Source organism: Nicotiana tomentosiformis, chromosome 5, assembly GCF_000390325.3.
Source record: "Nicotiana tomentosiformis chromosome 5, ASM39032v3, whole genome shotgun sequence".
In the NCBI taxonomy this organism is placed as follows: Eukaryota; Viridiplantae; Streptophyta; class Magnoliopsida; order Solanales; family Solanaceae; genus Nicotiana; species Nicotiana tomentosiformis.
Genome location: NC_090816.1, coordinates 124048183 through 124060897, shown reverse-complemented (window position 1 = coordinate 124060897; position 12715 = coordinate 124048183). Strand labels below are relative to the sequence as shown.

General features: G+C 35.8%; 1 protein-coding gene and 1 long non-coding RNA gene across 6 annotated transcripts; one reads left to right on the top strand and one right to left on the bottom strand.

Annotated features, from left to right (window-relative positions):
- Positions 1–2403: 2403 nt before the first annotated feature.
- LOC104086467 (uncharacterized) lies at positions 2404–3193 on the top strand. Its single transcript, XR_001967350.3, has 2 exons — positions 2404–2798; positions 2898–3193. It is a non-coding gene; the product is annotated as an uncharacterized lncRNA (long non-coding RNA).
- A 496-nt stretch (positions 3194–3689) lies between these two features.
- Positions 3690–7346, bottom strand: LOC104086468 (uncharacterized). Of its 5 annotated transcripts, none has more exons than XR_011408011.1 (4): positions 7095–7346; positions 5250–6920; positions 4270–5185; positions 3690–4193 (listed from the first exon to the last, which is right to left on the bottom strand). XR_011408011.1 is itself a non-coding variant. In XM_018767426.3 (4 exons), the coding sequence occupies exons 2-4, from the start codon at positions 5379–5381 to the stop codon at positions 4109–4111; spliced, it is 321 nt and encodes a 106-aa protein (XP_018622942.1). In that variant the 5' UTR covers positions 5382–6920; positions 7095–7343; the 3' UTR covers positions 3690–4108. The 5 variants fall into 5 exon arrangements, 3 of the variants coding, with proteins under 3 accessions (XP_018622942.1, XP_070031398.1, XP_018622943.1); XM_018767426.3 differs by having other exon boundaries at positions 5042–5145; positions 7095–7343; XM_070175297.1 differs by having other exon boundaries at positions 5042–5145; positions 5250–5435; positions 7095–7343.
- Between the last annotated feature and the right edge of the window lie 5369 nt (positions 7347–12715).

Sequence of the window (12715 nt, the reverse complement as noted above, 5' to 3'; positions counted from 1 at the left end):
CACACCTTGTTTAACTCGAGATTCTGTTGGTTTCTCTGTCTGATTATGTTCCAAGCTGATTTGTTGGAGTAATGTCCCTCTGCATTGTCTTTCCACACTGCATAGTCCTTATCATTTTGATCACCTATGTCAATGTGGATATTCTGTTGAACTATGTCCTCAGGAACTACTAGTCTGAGGTTATTGATATTCCACTGGCCATCAACAATGTAGTCCCTGACTAGTCTTTTGGAATCCCTGTGGCTTCTGTCACTGTTAGGAATTAAGTTGGACAGAGCACCAATATCCAACCAGTTATCCCACCAGAATTTTATCTCCTCTCTATTGATCTTCCAAATCATTCTAGCTTCAGCATTGTCTCCAAAGAGAATCATATTTTTCTATAATTGAAAGTCTTTGTTGGCCACTTTCTTCTTAACGGGGTGACTTCTACTACAATATTTATCTTGGATGAAGTTAGCCAATAAAGATGGTTGAGTTCTAAACCTCCACCATCTCTTAATTGCCAAGGTGTTAGCGATATCTTCCATGCTTATGATCCCTGCTCCACCTTCAGACTTAGGCATACATAAGTTCTTCTATGAGCTCCAATGGTAGTTATCCTTATCCCTAGTAGATCGCCAGAAGAATCTAGCAAAATATTTTTCTAAGAGCTTCAGAGTACTTTTGGGTGAGCATATAGCAGATAAAATATATGTAGGAAGAGCGTATAGAACACTTTTAATAAGCATCATTCTTCCTCCACAAGAGAGCATTTTACCCCTACCAACCTCCCTATCTTTTAACCACCTTAGTATCCATGCCATCAAAGTAGCTAATTTTCTTTCTGCCAACATAAATTGGGTAACCTAAATATGTAAAAGGAAATTGTTTATCCATAAAACCTGTGCACATCCTCAATCTATTGATTCTGTAAGCACTGGTTCTTGGTGTAGTAATGAAGAAGCTTTTGTTGTCATTAACTTTCTGTCCAGAACATTTTTTATATTTTTTGATTTGCAAAATAATTAAACAGACACTTAAAGTTGGAATTTACTGTCACTTGCACACTCCGACGTATCTAATAACCATCTAGACACTTCAACTTAACAGATCTGTGTCTCGTGAACCCCTTTTGCTGACATGGCAATGTGTTTGTATTTCACTTGTATTTGAGCTCGTGAGAGAAGCTTAAATCATGCTTTTTCTCCCTTTTAGAAGATTTACTCAAAAAATAAAAGAATTAAATTGAACTTTGTTATGTGAGCCCCACCCCACCACTCGTTTTTTGTTTAAGAAATTGGGCAGCGCACCGTCACCGCCGCTAGCAACGACTAATTCGATGGAAAGCTCCTCAAGATAGGTAAAAATTGTAACAAGGAATCCCCGCCGCTGTCTAAGCTTTTCCTGAACCTGTTAAAAAAGAATAGGAAAAGTAAACTTGTAACATGCAGCAATCGGGTAACCACCTCCGCCGGCGTTCCTTGCACAACATCATCTCCTCATCCACCACTGCCACCGCCTCAATATTCAACTTTCAACAACTTGTTAAAAACATGCAGCAAAAGAAAACAATTTTAACAAACACCATCGTCATTCGTCAACTCTTCTACTGTCGACGACGACAACTTTCTTTAATACCCAAATCCAACTCTATGGGTTAGAAAAAGTGCAGTTTAGCTTTGGTTGAGGGATTTCATGAGAGACTTCATGGACGAATCAACAGATTTCATGAAATTTGATAAGAAAATCAAATTTGATAAAAAAATCATGACAAACATTTAACAATATGCATATACAAGGTGATTAACCTTAGGGCTTAGGCCCTCGCAATTCATAGAAAAATGGAATAACTTGAGGGTTGTTATAGAGATTATTCAGAGATCCAGATAGTACTTCTGCAGCTAATATAAAGAAATATGGAGATAAAGGATCTCCCTATTTTGGTCCTTGTGATGATGTGAAGAATCCATGTCTTGAACCATTGATGATTATTGAACCTTGTCTTGAAATTTCAACTCTCTGAATTCCACTCAAAGGTGAAATCCTTCTATTATTGTTCTTAAAGTATCCCCTTCTCTTCCACATAACAGAAATTTTAAAAATTCAAGTTCTGGGGCAATTAAACGAAAAGAAAGAGAGACTGAGCTTCCATCTTTTAAACGATGTGTTGAGTTTGAAAAAAACAGGTAGGAATACACAATGTTGAAATTTTGAGAAAATTGAACAATTTCGAAGGATACAATTATCCGAAAAAATAATTAACTCATAATCTCAATACATCTCACAATGTTTTATACACAAGAAAATAGATATTAGCTTTCCTATTTATAATTAAAAAAAACATATACTTTAACTAGAAATTAGAAAAGGCAAAATACATAAAAAGACACCTAAAGTTGGCCTCAGATGTCTATCTCACACTCTAACTTACCAGGTGACCATATACACACTTTATGTTTGGGTTTATTGTGTCAAGTAAGCACACGTGTCTGACATGGCAACTCGAGTGAGATACAAACGTTGGGCAGCACGTTAGGTTAAATTTTTCTTAGTTGTAACGGTTTAAAAACTGCAAAATTACTATTATACCCTTAATGAATTCCTTTTATATTTATCCCAATTCTCAAATTCCTAAATATACATCCACATTCTTCCCCGACCCTTTCCTACTTCTATCTTCCCTCTTTCTCTATTACGAAACATTATCAAAAATGGAAGTCACCTTGTATTGTCGTTGTGGTAAAAAGGCAAAATTGATGATTTCGTGGTCACAAAATAACCCAGGTCGCAGGAATCTTGGATTCCAATATGGTCGAGTAAGTAATTTTTAAAGGTATTGTTTTGTGCCTATTTTGTTTCTTCAAAATTGGTTGGCCAAGACTTCATTTTTATGGACCTTTATTACTGTCTTACAGGAAGAGCGTAAGTATTTTAAGTCGTTTGAAGATGAATTTCCTGAACAAGCTAGGATTGTAATTTTGGAATTTTTGAAGAGGATAAAAAAACACGACGAAGAAAAGGAGAATATTAGGAGAAAGTACAGAATGTTGCTGGTCATTGTGATACTCGCTTGGATTGTTAGAGAGTTTCTTATGTAATATTTGCTATGTATGTTGAAATTTAGTTGGTTAAAGGAGCTCTTTTGTATATTGGCAGTTATGTAAACCAGTAGCTCTTTTGAATGTTGTAATGTAAGAAACTTAGATGAATACAAGTTGAACCACTTTTGGACTAATATTTCAGCAAAATTTTGACATGGCTAATGTTCTCCCAACCCGTAGCTACAAGACACAATTACAAACTGTACAATAAACTCTACCAAGAGAAATACAATCTGTAGAATAAACTGCAAAATTTATTGCTCAAACCAAGGTAATAGTTACAAAAAAATGTCAAACATATATCTGAAATATTGCTTTAATAGCAAATAACAAAAACTGCAGTTTTAGGTCCATGAAAACCAAATTCGAAAAAACACTTAAACAAACTACATAAAGTGAATCTTCTCTAATGAGCCTTTTTCTTCTTCATTTGCATCTCTTTTTGTTGTTGAAGTTGGTTTCCAGTAATAACAGTTTTTCCCTTTTATTTCAATCGAGGTTGCTTGAATCCAAGATCAATGGTAAGTGATGCATTCTTTAATTGTCTCCCATTAGAAATGACTCTTTCACTTAGTGTTCCAGGTTGTAAATTTAGAGTGATATCTATCAGGCAATCTATTAATAACTTATGAAATAGCTATCATATAGAAATATGAAAGAGCTTACATTAAGAACTTGTCTTCCAGATTGTATGTCTGTGTAAATGCCAAATCTCATTCTCTTGTTCTTTTTTTTTCCAACAGCAGCAAAAACATATTAAGTAGTAGCATGAAGAGAAGCAATAGTAGCAAATCCAGTAGGTGCACTAGATGGTGTATTTGTTGAATCAGAACCGGCCTACATTCCCCTTCCTTTACCAATTCTCATTCCTATACCAGTTCCCCTTCCCTTTCCTCTGCCAACTCATATTCCTAGACCTCTCCCTATGCCTCTCCCACTAGAAGTATTATTTCTAACTCTTGTAGTATCTTGACGCAAAGAAGAAGGAACACTGGAATGTTGGGTACTAGGTTGTCTCATTGGTATTACTTCAGTAGTTGTACTAGATTGTTTAGTAGCAGGTTGACTGTTTGGTGTTGCTTCGATTGTTGTTCTTGTTCTTTCTTGAGGCTATAAGTAACAAAACAAAGGTTAGAAGACAAATGTTAAAAAGTAAGTAGATCAATGAAAATAACAAAGGACATACTCTTGATTTGCACCATTTTTTGTTGTGGCCAACTTGGTGGCATTTAGAACATGTCATCTTGGCTACTTTCTTTGATGTTTTTTCCCATTTATTTTTTCTTGGTCCATCTTTGTCCTTTCTCCTACATCTCTTAGGTCTACCAGGCATTGGTTTAACTTCAGGTGGCTCGACTGGTGGGTTATGTGATTTAGGCCACATCTTCATATTGGGGATTGGTTGAATGAAGTACTTGTAAGCATTCAAGTATGTATTTTTTTCTATACCAATGCTCAACATAATCTTCTGGATCTTCCCCAATATGAGATAATGCACAAAATACATGGGCACAAGGGATACCCCTCAACTGCCACAGTCTGCAACTGCATGTTTTCCTAACTATGTCAACAATGAACCTATATTCCCCTTCCTCAATTTCAAATCTAGTATCAGCATTCCACATTACATTTAATCTCCTACCAACTTCTTTATTTTTTTCTAAAGCTGATCTTGCCATGTGTAAAATGTCACTGACCCAAGTTTCATCAAATTTGACCATATCCCTATGTCTATTCATTATCTTATGTCTAATGTCTTCAAGCATACTAATTACTGATTTATGTATAGGACCCACAATCCAAGAGTTAAATGTCTCACACATGTTATTTTCAACATCACACCTAACAGTTTCACTAAAATAAGTCCTACACCAGTACTCTTTATTATAACTAAGTAGGGATTGACAAATGTTATGCCTGAGTTTATCCAAGTGTTCAAATTTTTCTTTCAATTTTACCTCAAAACTGACCTTAGCACATCTACAGAAAGTTTTTCTTCTTGCTTCACCGCTCCATGTTTCTTGCTAGTTTGCCCAAATATGCCTTGCACACATCCTCCTTTCTGCATTAGGAAGTAATTCTTGAACAGCTGGAACAAGACCCTTATAGACATAATAAAAGGAAACAAAATGAAATAAGCAACATAAAGCATGTTTAGTATAGTACCTTTTGCATGTCAGACATTACTGTTAATCTATCTCCTAGACCAAGCTCCAAATCTTTAATGAGATGACTTAAGAAGCAACTCCAAGAATGTTTAGTTTCTTGGTCAATAACTTCCCATGTTATTGGGTACATTTGCTGATTCCCATTCTTTCCAATAGCAACTAACAATTCATCTTTGCAAGCCCCCTTCAAGAAACAACCATCCAACCCTATGATCCTCTTACAACCTTCTAACCATTCCTTCTTCAATGCATCAAAACGGACATAAAAATACTTGAACAAATATTTCCCAAGTCGTGTCTTATTATCAATTCTGACCCACCAAGAAGTCCCAGGATTTGTACTCTTAATAATATCAGCATAGTCCAGCAGCCTTGAAAACTCAAGAGCTCAGTCACCCATGAACTTACTAATAATACTCATCTTTTCCCTATAGAACACACTGATATTTTCACCTGCAACCCCAACTTTTTCTAATTGTTTCTTGTAGCTTATACACTCTAATATCAGGTTGAGAGATTATTATGTCCTTGAACTTCTTAGCAATATATTTGATTGAGCATAACTTGTTCTTGTTCTTTGTATTACATTTATTGGCTGGATAGTATTTTTTTCACAGTGAAATCTCCTGAATCTTTATCAACACTAGCATACAGTTCCCAATTACACAACTTTCCTTTACATTTTACCCTTACTCTATGTGGTTCATTGGGTCTTAGAGTTAATTGAACCTTCTTCTGAATAGCATAGTCAGCTACAGCTTTGTCTAAAACTTTGCACATTTTTAAATACCATACCTAATTCAAATAAAGCATACTTGGCAAAATCATCAAACCTCAGCTTTTTCCTTCTTCTTCTGGAAGGTAAATCAACACATGGTTGTGCAAGAACATCTAAATCTTCACTAGTGTCTTCACTAGCATCATCTGATGAGTCAATGAAGTCTTTATCACCACCCAACTTTCCAACAAATCTGTCTTTCTTGTTATGCCCTAGATCTTCAAATCCCTTATCTACCCTAGCTTCCCTAAGCTCCAATTCATGAATGACATTGGATTTTCTATGTTTTTTGGTCTTTCTTTCACTTATCTTTTCTTTTCTATCAGTTTCTCTAGAAACCCTCAATTCTTCATCAATTTCACTATCATCTTCATCAGGAATATTCTCTAAGTTATCTTCATCACTACTATCTTCATCATTAGAAGGTTGTTCTACCCCCCCCCCTCCTAGCTGCCTCATTTAAGGTCATATTTATAGAACCCTCAATCTATGTTTTCCTAGAATTAACTCGACTTTCTATATTAATTGTTTCTTGGTCTATGCCACCAACCAGTGGACCTACAATAATTCCAGCAGGGACCCCTTCTTCCTCCATGACATGTTTCACATACAGGTCAATAATGGACCCAGTACGCAAGTCTTTAACAATATTACATAGTCGGCTATCAGTTTCCAATGCAACAAATTGAATATAGGTAGGGTCTTCAACATAAAAGCCTTCAACTTTATCGTACCCATTATCCCTAGTGTAACATTTCATCTGAGTCAGAGAGAAATGATATTTATCTATAGTAAAAACAACCCTTTCCAACTCCCCAACATATTATCTTTCAATAACCATACCACCATGGTGAAAAACAACAATAATAGAGCCACACATGTGAACAAATTCTGAAAAAGACAAGAAATAAAGGTCAAGATTCCCTACCCTTTAACAGACGAAAAGGCTAAAACATTTCCCCTTTAACAGAGTATAGTAAAAGAGTAAAACCTTTCCCAAAAATAAAAAAAATCCCATTTACAAACACATGAAAAAAAGATAACAAACAGTAGAAATGTTAATACCTCTTAACAAAATCTCTTATGTTATTTATCTTCAAGCCCACTCCGATCGATATTGATATCTTCCACACCAATGACTAATGAAATATGAACGAAGAAAAACTAAAGGAAAATAATGTATAATGTTCTAGTTTTTTAAGCTTTATCAAAGATATTGAACGATTACCCCCACCATTGAAGATATTGATATAGATCGATTTGAGGAGATTTGGGAATTAGGGTTTTCAGTAAAAAAGAAATTTACTAATATGAAAACCCCTGTTTCATTTGCCCTCTTTTGTATCGTTTTAATTTTCATTTTATTTTTCCGTTTAAATTTGTCTCTAGAAGGTTTAACCACGTGTAGTCTACGTGTTAAATTCTGATTGGTTCACTTAACCACGTAGGAGCGACTATATGTCATGTTGTTACGACCCAATTTTCCACTATAGATGATGATGGCGCCCAACGTCGTTGTTAGGAAAGCCAGCGGTGAACTATCAATTCAATTATTTATTTTATTATTTTTAAAATCATAAGTCTTATTAAATAAAGGATTCAATGCGTTTAAAAATCATGAATACTTAAAATATTAGTAAAATATAAAATAAAAGATGATAATATTGAGTTGAACCATAAACAACCACTAGAGTATCCCAAAACCTGGTGTCACAAGTGCATGAGAATTTGCTAAGGAGTACAATATTAATACAATATCTGCCCGAAATATAAAAAGGAAGGATAAAGTAAATAGTCTGATGGAGACTCTGTGGGTGGCGATACGCAGCCTGGAATATAGCTCACCATAAATCTCGTCATCAGCTCCGTCTATGCGCCAAGATGACCACCAATTGAACCCGTCAGATCCTGCACATTTAGTGCAGAAGTACAACATGAGTACGTAAATCAATGCTTACCCAGTAAGTATCTAGTCTAACCCCGGAGAAATAGTGGCAAGGGGTCGAAATCGACACTTACTAGAGGTCCAATAAAGTCATATGATAAATCATAAGTAGATACGAAACACAACAATAATAATGGGTAATACTGTAAGTTACATAATCTCCAAAAAAATTCTTTTAAGGATATAAATTTTTCAGTCTCGTTTTCTATCTCAACAGCTTAGATGTATCAAGTGCCAATATCAAACGGATAGGGAATTACCATATAAAATGTCGGGCACTAGGGGAAGGATAATCTTGTGAATATTCAGACTGCTAGAGATATAACGCACGATTATGCCGAGGTCGCATGACCCGATCCAAAAATATGTGTACACTGCCGAGGATTGAGCGGCACGAACCATAGATGCATCTATTATATTGTCGAGGCGTTCGGCCCACTCCATAATAAAGGAAGGAAATTATCGAATTATGAGACACGCACATACAATACAGTACATAAGCACAAAGTGAATATAACCTTTACCGTTTCTCAATAACTTACCAACAACTCAAGGTGATAAAGCTCGGTATATATATTTATATGTCACGCCCCAAACTTGGGGAGGCGTGGCCGGCACTTGGTGTCATATTTTTTCCGAGCGTACCACTCTATAACTATGAACTCTGGAGGGGTAATCCTCAACTTAGGCAGATGAGGTCAACCTTACAAATCAAGACCGACGAGGTCACCATGAATGTTTAAAACCAGCAATACCAAACTAACATGTACATAGGGCTGGTAAGGCCACAATACTGATATACAAATTATAGAGGGCTCGTCTACAAGCCTCTAGAGATAACAAAATTGTATCATGGTCAGGACAGAGCCTCGACCTACCCATCAAACGTGTATATATAAAATGGACTCCAAGGTCTAGACCTGGTAACTCCGAGGAAGTGGAGCTTACCTACCAAGCTGATGTTTGACTTTGTCCACTAGGAAGATTTATCCACCTGTCTATCAGGACCTGCAGGCATGACATGCAACGTCCCCAACAAAAGGGACGTCAGTACGAAATAATATACCGAGTGTTGATACCCAATTTTGCCCTCATATTTGAAATAGTAATATATAATTTTAAAATATCATTTCTGCACCATCACCAATTTACAAGAATCATATAAGTGCTTTCCATAATTTTTCACAACGTTTAAGGCTTTAAAATTGATTTTCTTGCATTTTAATTACTCAAATATTTACTAATTACCCCTGCAAATTATTTTGTGATGACTTAATTATCCAAACTTATTTTTACACCCACAAATATATTTCATAATATTTTCAATTTATTCATATAATTATATTTTACTATATTTTATAATTAATTACATTTGTCATTTTGTTTAAGGTCAAAATAATGTTTTACATTTTTCTAATCCTCTATTGTTGTTTTAAATTATTAAGTTTCATAAATAGCATTTTTATATTTTATTTAACTATTTTATTAAATTATTTTCCCTTAATTCCTTGTATTTAAAATATAGCCCAAGTTATGCCAATTTTCGGACCATATTAATGGCTCAATTCATAGAGCCCAAGCCAAACGACCCTCTAATTTAACCCGGTCGGGGACCCGTTCATTTGACCCGCCCATCTCCTATTCGATCTTGGCCGTTGATCTTAAATGATCAATGACGCATAATAAATCCCCACCTTTCCTTATATCCCCTCACCTGAACCCTAATCCCATATCCCCACTTCAGCCGCCTTTGAATCCTCCCTTTCCCATTCGTCTTTGAGAAACTCTAGCCTCCACACCCTTCAATCCTCCCTGATTCCGACCTTGATATGGAATCCCTCTATGATTTTATTTTCATATATATTCTGTCTCCGTGTTACTTACACGATTATGGCACAGCAAATAACCAAATGCTCCACACAATGTGTACAACACCCAAAAATAATCAATAGAGATAGAAATTACTCAACATAAAACAAAGTCTTCATAAAATATCAAATTTTTAATAATTATATAAACACCTCTTCTTAAGCTCATTTAATTAATTATTTGCAGAGGGAAAAATCCAAAATGAAATTAAATTCCAATAATTATCAAGCCAGCAAATTCACGAAATTTCGTAAATAATCAAATAACAATCACATCACATTGTCATATAATAACAGAGTCAACAACAAGGGTTTAGGCACGACAAGTAGATGATTAAATATATGCCAACAATTATCCAATTTACTACACAATATGCTCAAGACTATCTCAATAAAATTTGCACATATAAACCAAGTACGTACTCGTCACCTCGCGTACATGGTTTTCAATTACCCAAGTTCCACATAAGACTCAATGCCTAAGGGGAGTTTCCCCCACTCGAGGTTAAGCAAGATACTTACCTTTTTGAAGTTAGGCTGATATTCCAAAATAGCCTTCTTGCTTGAATTGACCTCCGGATAGCTCAAATCTAAACAAATTAATTGCATAACTCCATTAAAATTCATCAGAAACAATTCCGGATAATAATATGTCGACTTAAAAATTTATTCCAAAAAGTCAACAAAAGTCAATGCGGGACCCGCCTCTCGGAACCCGACATATTTTTCATGAAATCCGAACACCTATTCCGATACGAGTTCAACCATACCAATTTTATCGAATTCCAATAACAAATCGACCTCCAAATCTTAAATTTAAACCAAGAGGATTTTCTAAATTTTTCAACCCAATTCACTAATTTAGTGATAAAAACAACAATAGATTCATGTAATTTAACCCAAATCAAGTTAGGAATTCTTACCCCAATGTTTTCCTTGAAAAACTCTCAAAATATCGCCTCACCCGAGCTTCCTTGGTCCAAAAATGGAAGAATGACACGAATTTGGACTTTATTCTACTGCCTAGGGGTTTGTTCTTCGCGTTCGCGAGACTCACCTCGCGTTCGCGAAGAACAAATTCTTCAAAAGTTATTTTCCAACTCTTCTCAAACAGCCTCTAGTATAATGGTCATAATGTTTTGTACATAACTCCAAATGATAAATGGTTTAACTTTCTAAAAACTAGACTCCAAGGGCTATAATCTTAATTTGTTTCTCATCTCAAAATTCTTTATAGATTATGAGATATAAGCTTCCAAAGTCAGCCCTGTGCAACATGGATTTCCAAACTCTTCCTAGATAGCCTATAGTATATCCATCATAACCTTTTGTACACAATTCCAAATGACAAATGGTTTCCCTTTCTGAAAACTAGACACAAAGGTCTACAACTTTCATTTTTGGATCATCTCCAAATTCCTTATAGATTGCGAGATATCAGCCTCTAAAATTAGACGACAAACAGCAAAATTTCCTTCTTCGCGAACGCAAGAACCTCTTCGCGAACGCGAAGAACAAAGTCCTAACAGCAAATTCCTTCTTCGCGAATGCGAGAGGATCCTCGCAAACGTGAAGAACAATACCAGAACCAGCAACCAGCAGCATCAAAACACCCAAACTTGGTCCAGAACCACCCCGAATCAAACCCGAGGCCCCCGGGACCCCGTCCAATCGTACCAACCAGTCCCAATACATAACACGATCCTTCTCGTGGCCTCAAATCACATCAAACAACATCAAAGCCATGAATCATACCCCAATTCAAGCATAATGAACTTTGAAATTTTAAATTCTATAACTTGTGCCGAAACACATCAAATCAATCCGGAATGACTTCAAATTTTGCAGGCAAGTCCCAAATAACATAACGGAGTTGTTCCAACTCTCAAAATCGCATTCCGACCCCGATATCAAAAAGTCAACCCCCGGTCAAACTTCCCAAAAATTTGACTTTCGCTATTTCAAGCTTAAATTGGCTACAGACCTCAGATTCACGGTTCAGACATGCTCCTAAGTCCAAAATCACCCAATGAAGCTAACAGAACCGACATAACTCTATTTCGGAGTCGTCTTCACACAATTCCGACTACGGTAAAAATCCTAAGGCTTAAGCTTTCATCTCAGGGACTAAGTGTTCCAAATCTCTCTGAATCATCCGTAAATCAAACTCGACCACACACGTGGGTCATAATACATATTGCGAGGCTTCTCAAGACCTTAAGTCACTGAACGGGGAATAAATTCTTAAAATGACAAGTCGGGTCGTTACAGCTGCTTGGCCATCGCAGTCCCTTTGAGATCATTGCTTATATTAAGTCAGAGTTCCTGACTCAGTATTACCAGTCTTGAGAGGTTGTTGTATTTATTTCCGCTGTTGGTTTCGAATATCTAAAAAAAAGGGCTCGAAATGTAATTGTAATCAGCTTACCTAGTCTTAGAGACTAAGTGTCATCACTACGCCTATGGTGAGATTTTGGGCCGTGACAATATTTAAAAATTTATATTGTTTTTTTGCAACTTTCGTGTTCCACCAGACACATAAGACTCAAGATTCGAAACGCATCATTTGGACCAATTATCTCCAAACAATGAAGTAGAAGAAGTATAGGAGATATTATTTTAGACAATCTGACTTCCCTGCTCATCCTTTCAACTAAACTGCCAATGGCTGATAAATTGCATTAGTGTTAACTATCAAAAAACAGAGGTAACAAGGAATTTGAAAATCATGATATATTTTTACTTTTCTTTTGGATCAGTGAAAATCAATAGATCTATTACTACTTAAAAAAGAACAAGATTATGTGGAAAAGCTCTTCAAGCAGTTTTTCTACAGGGATAAGGCAAAATGTACCTACTGAAAATCTTGCACA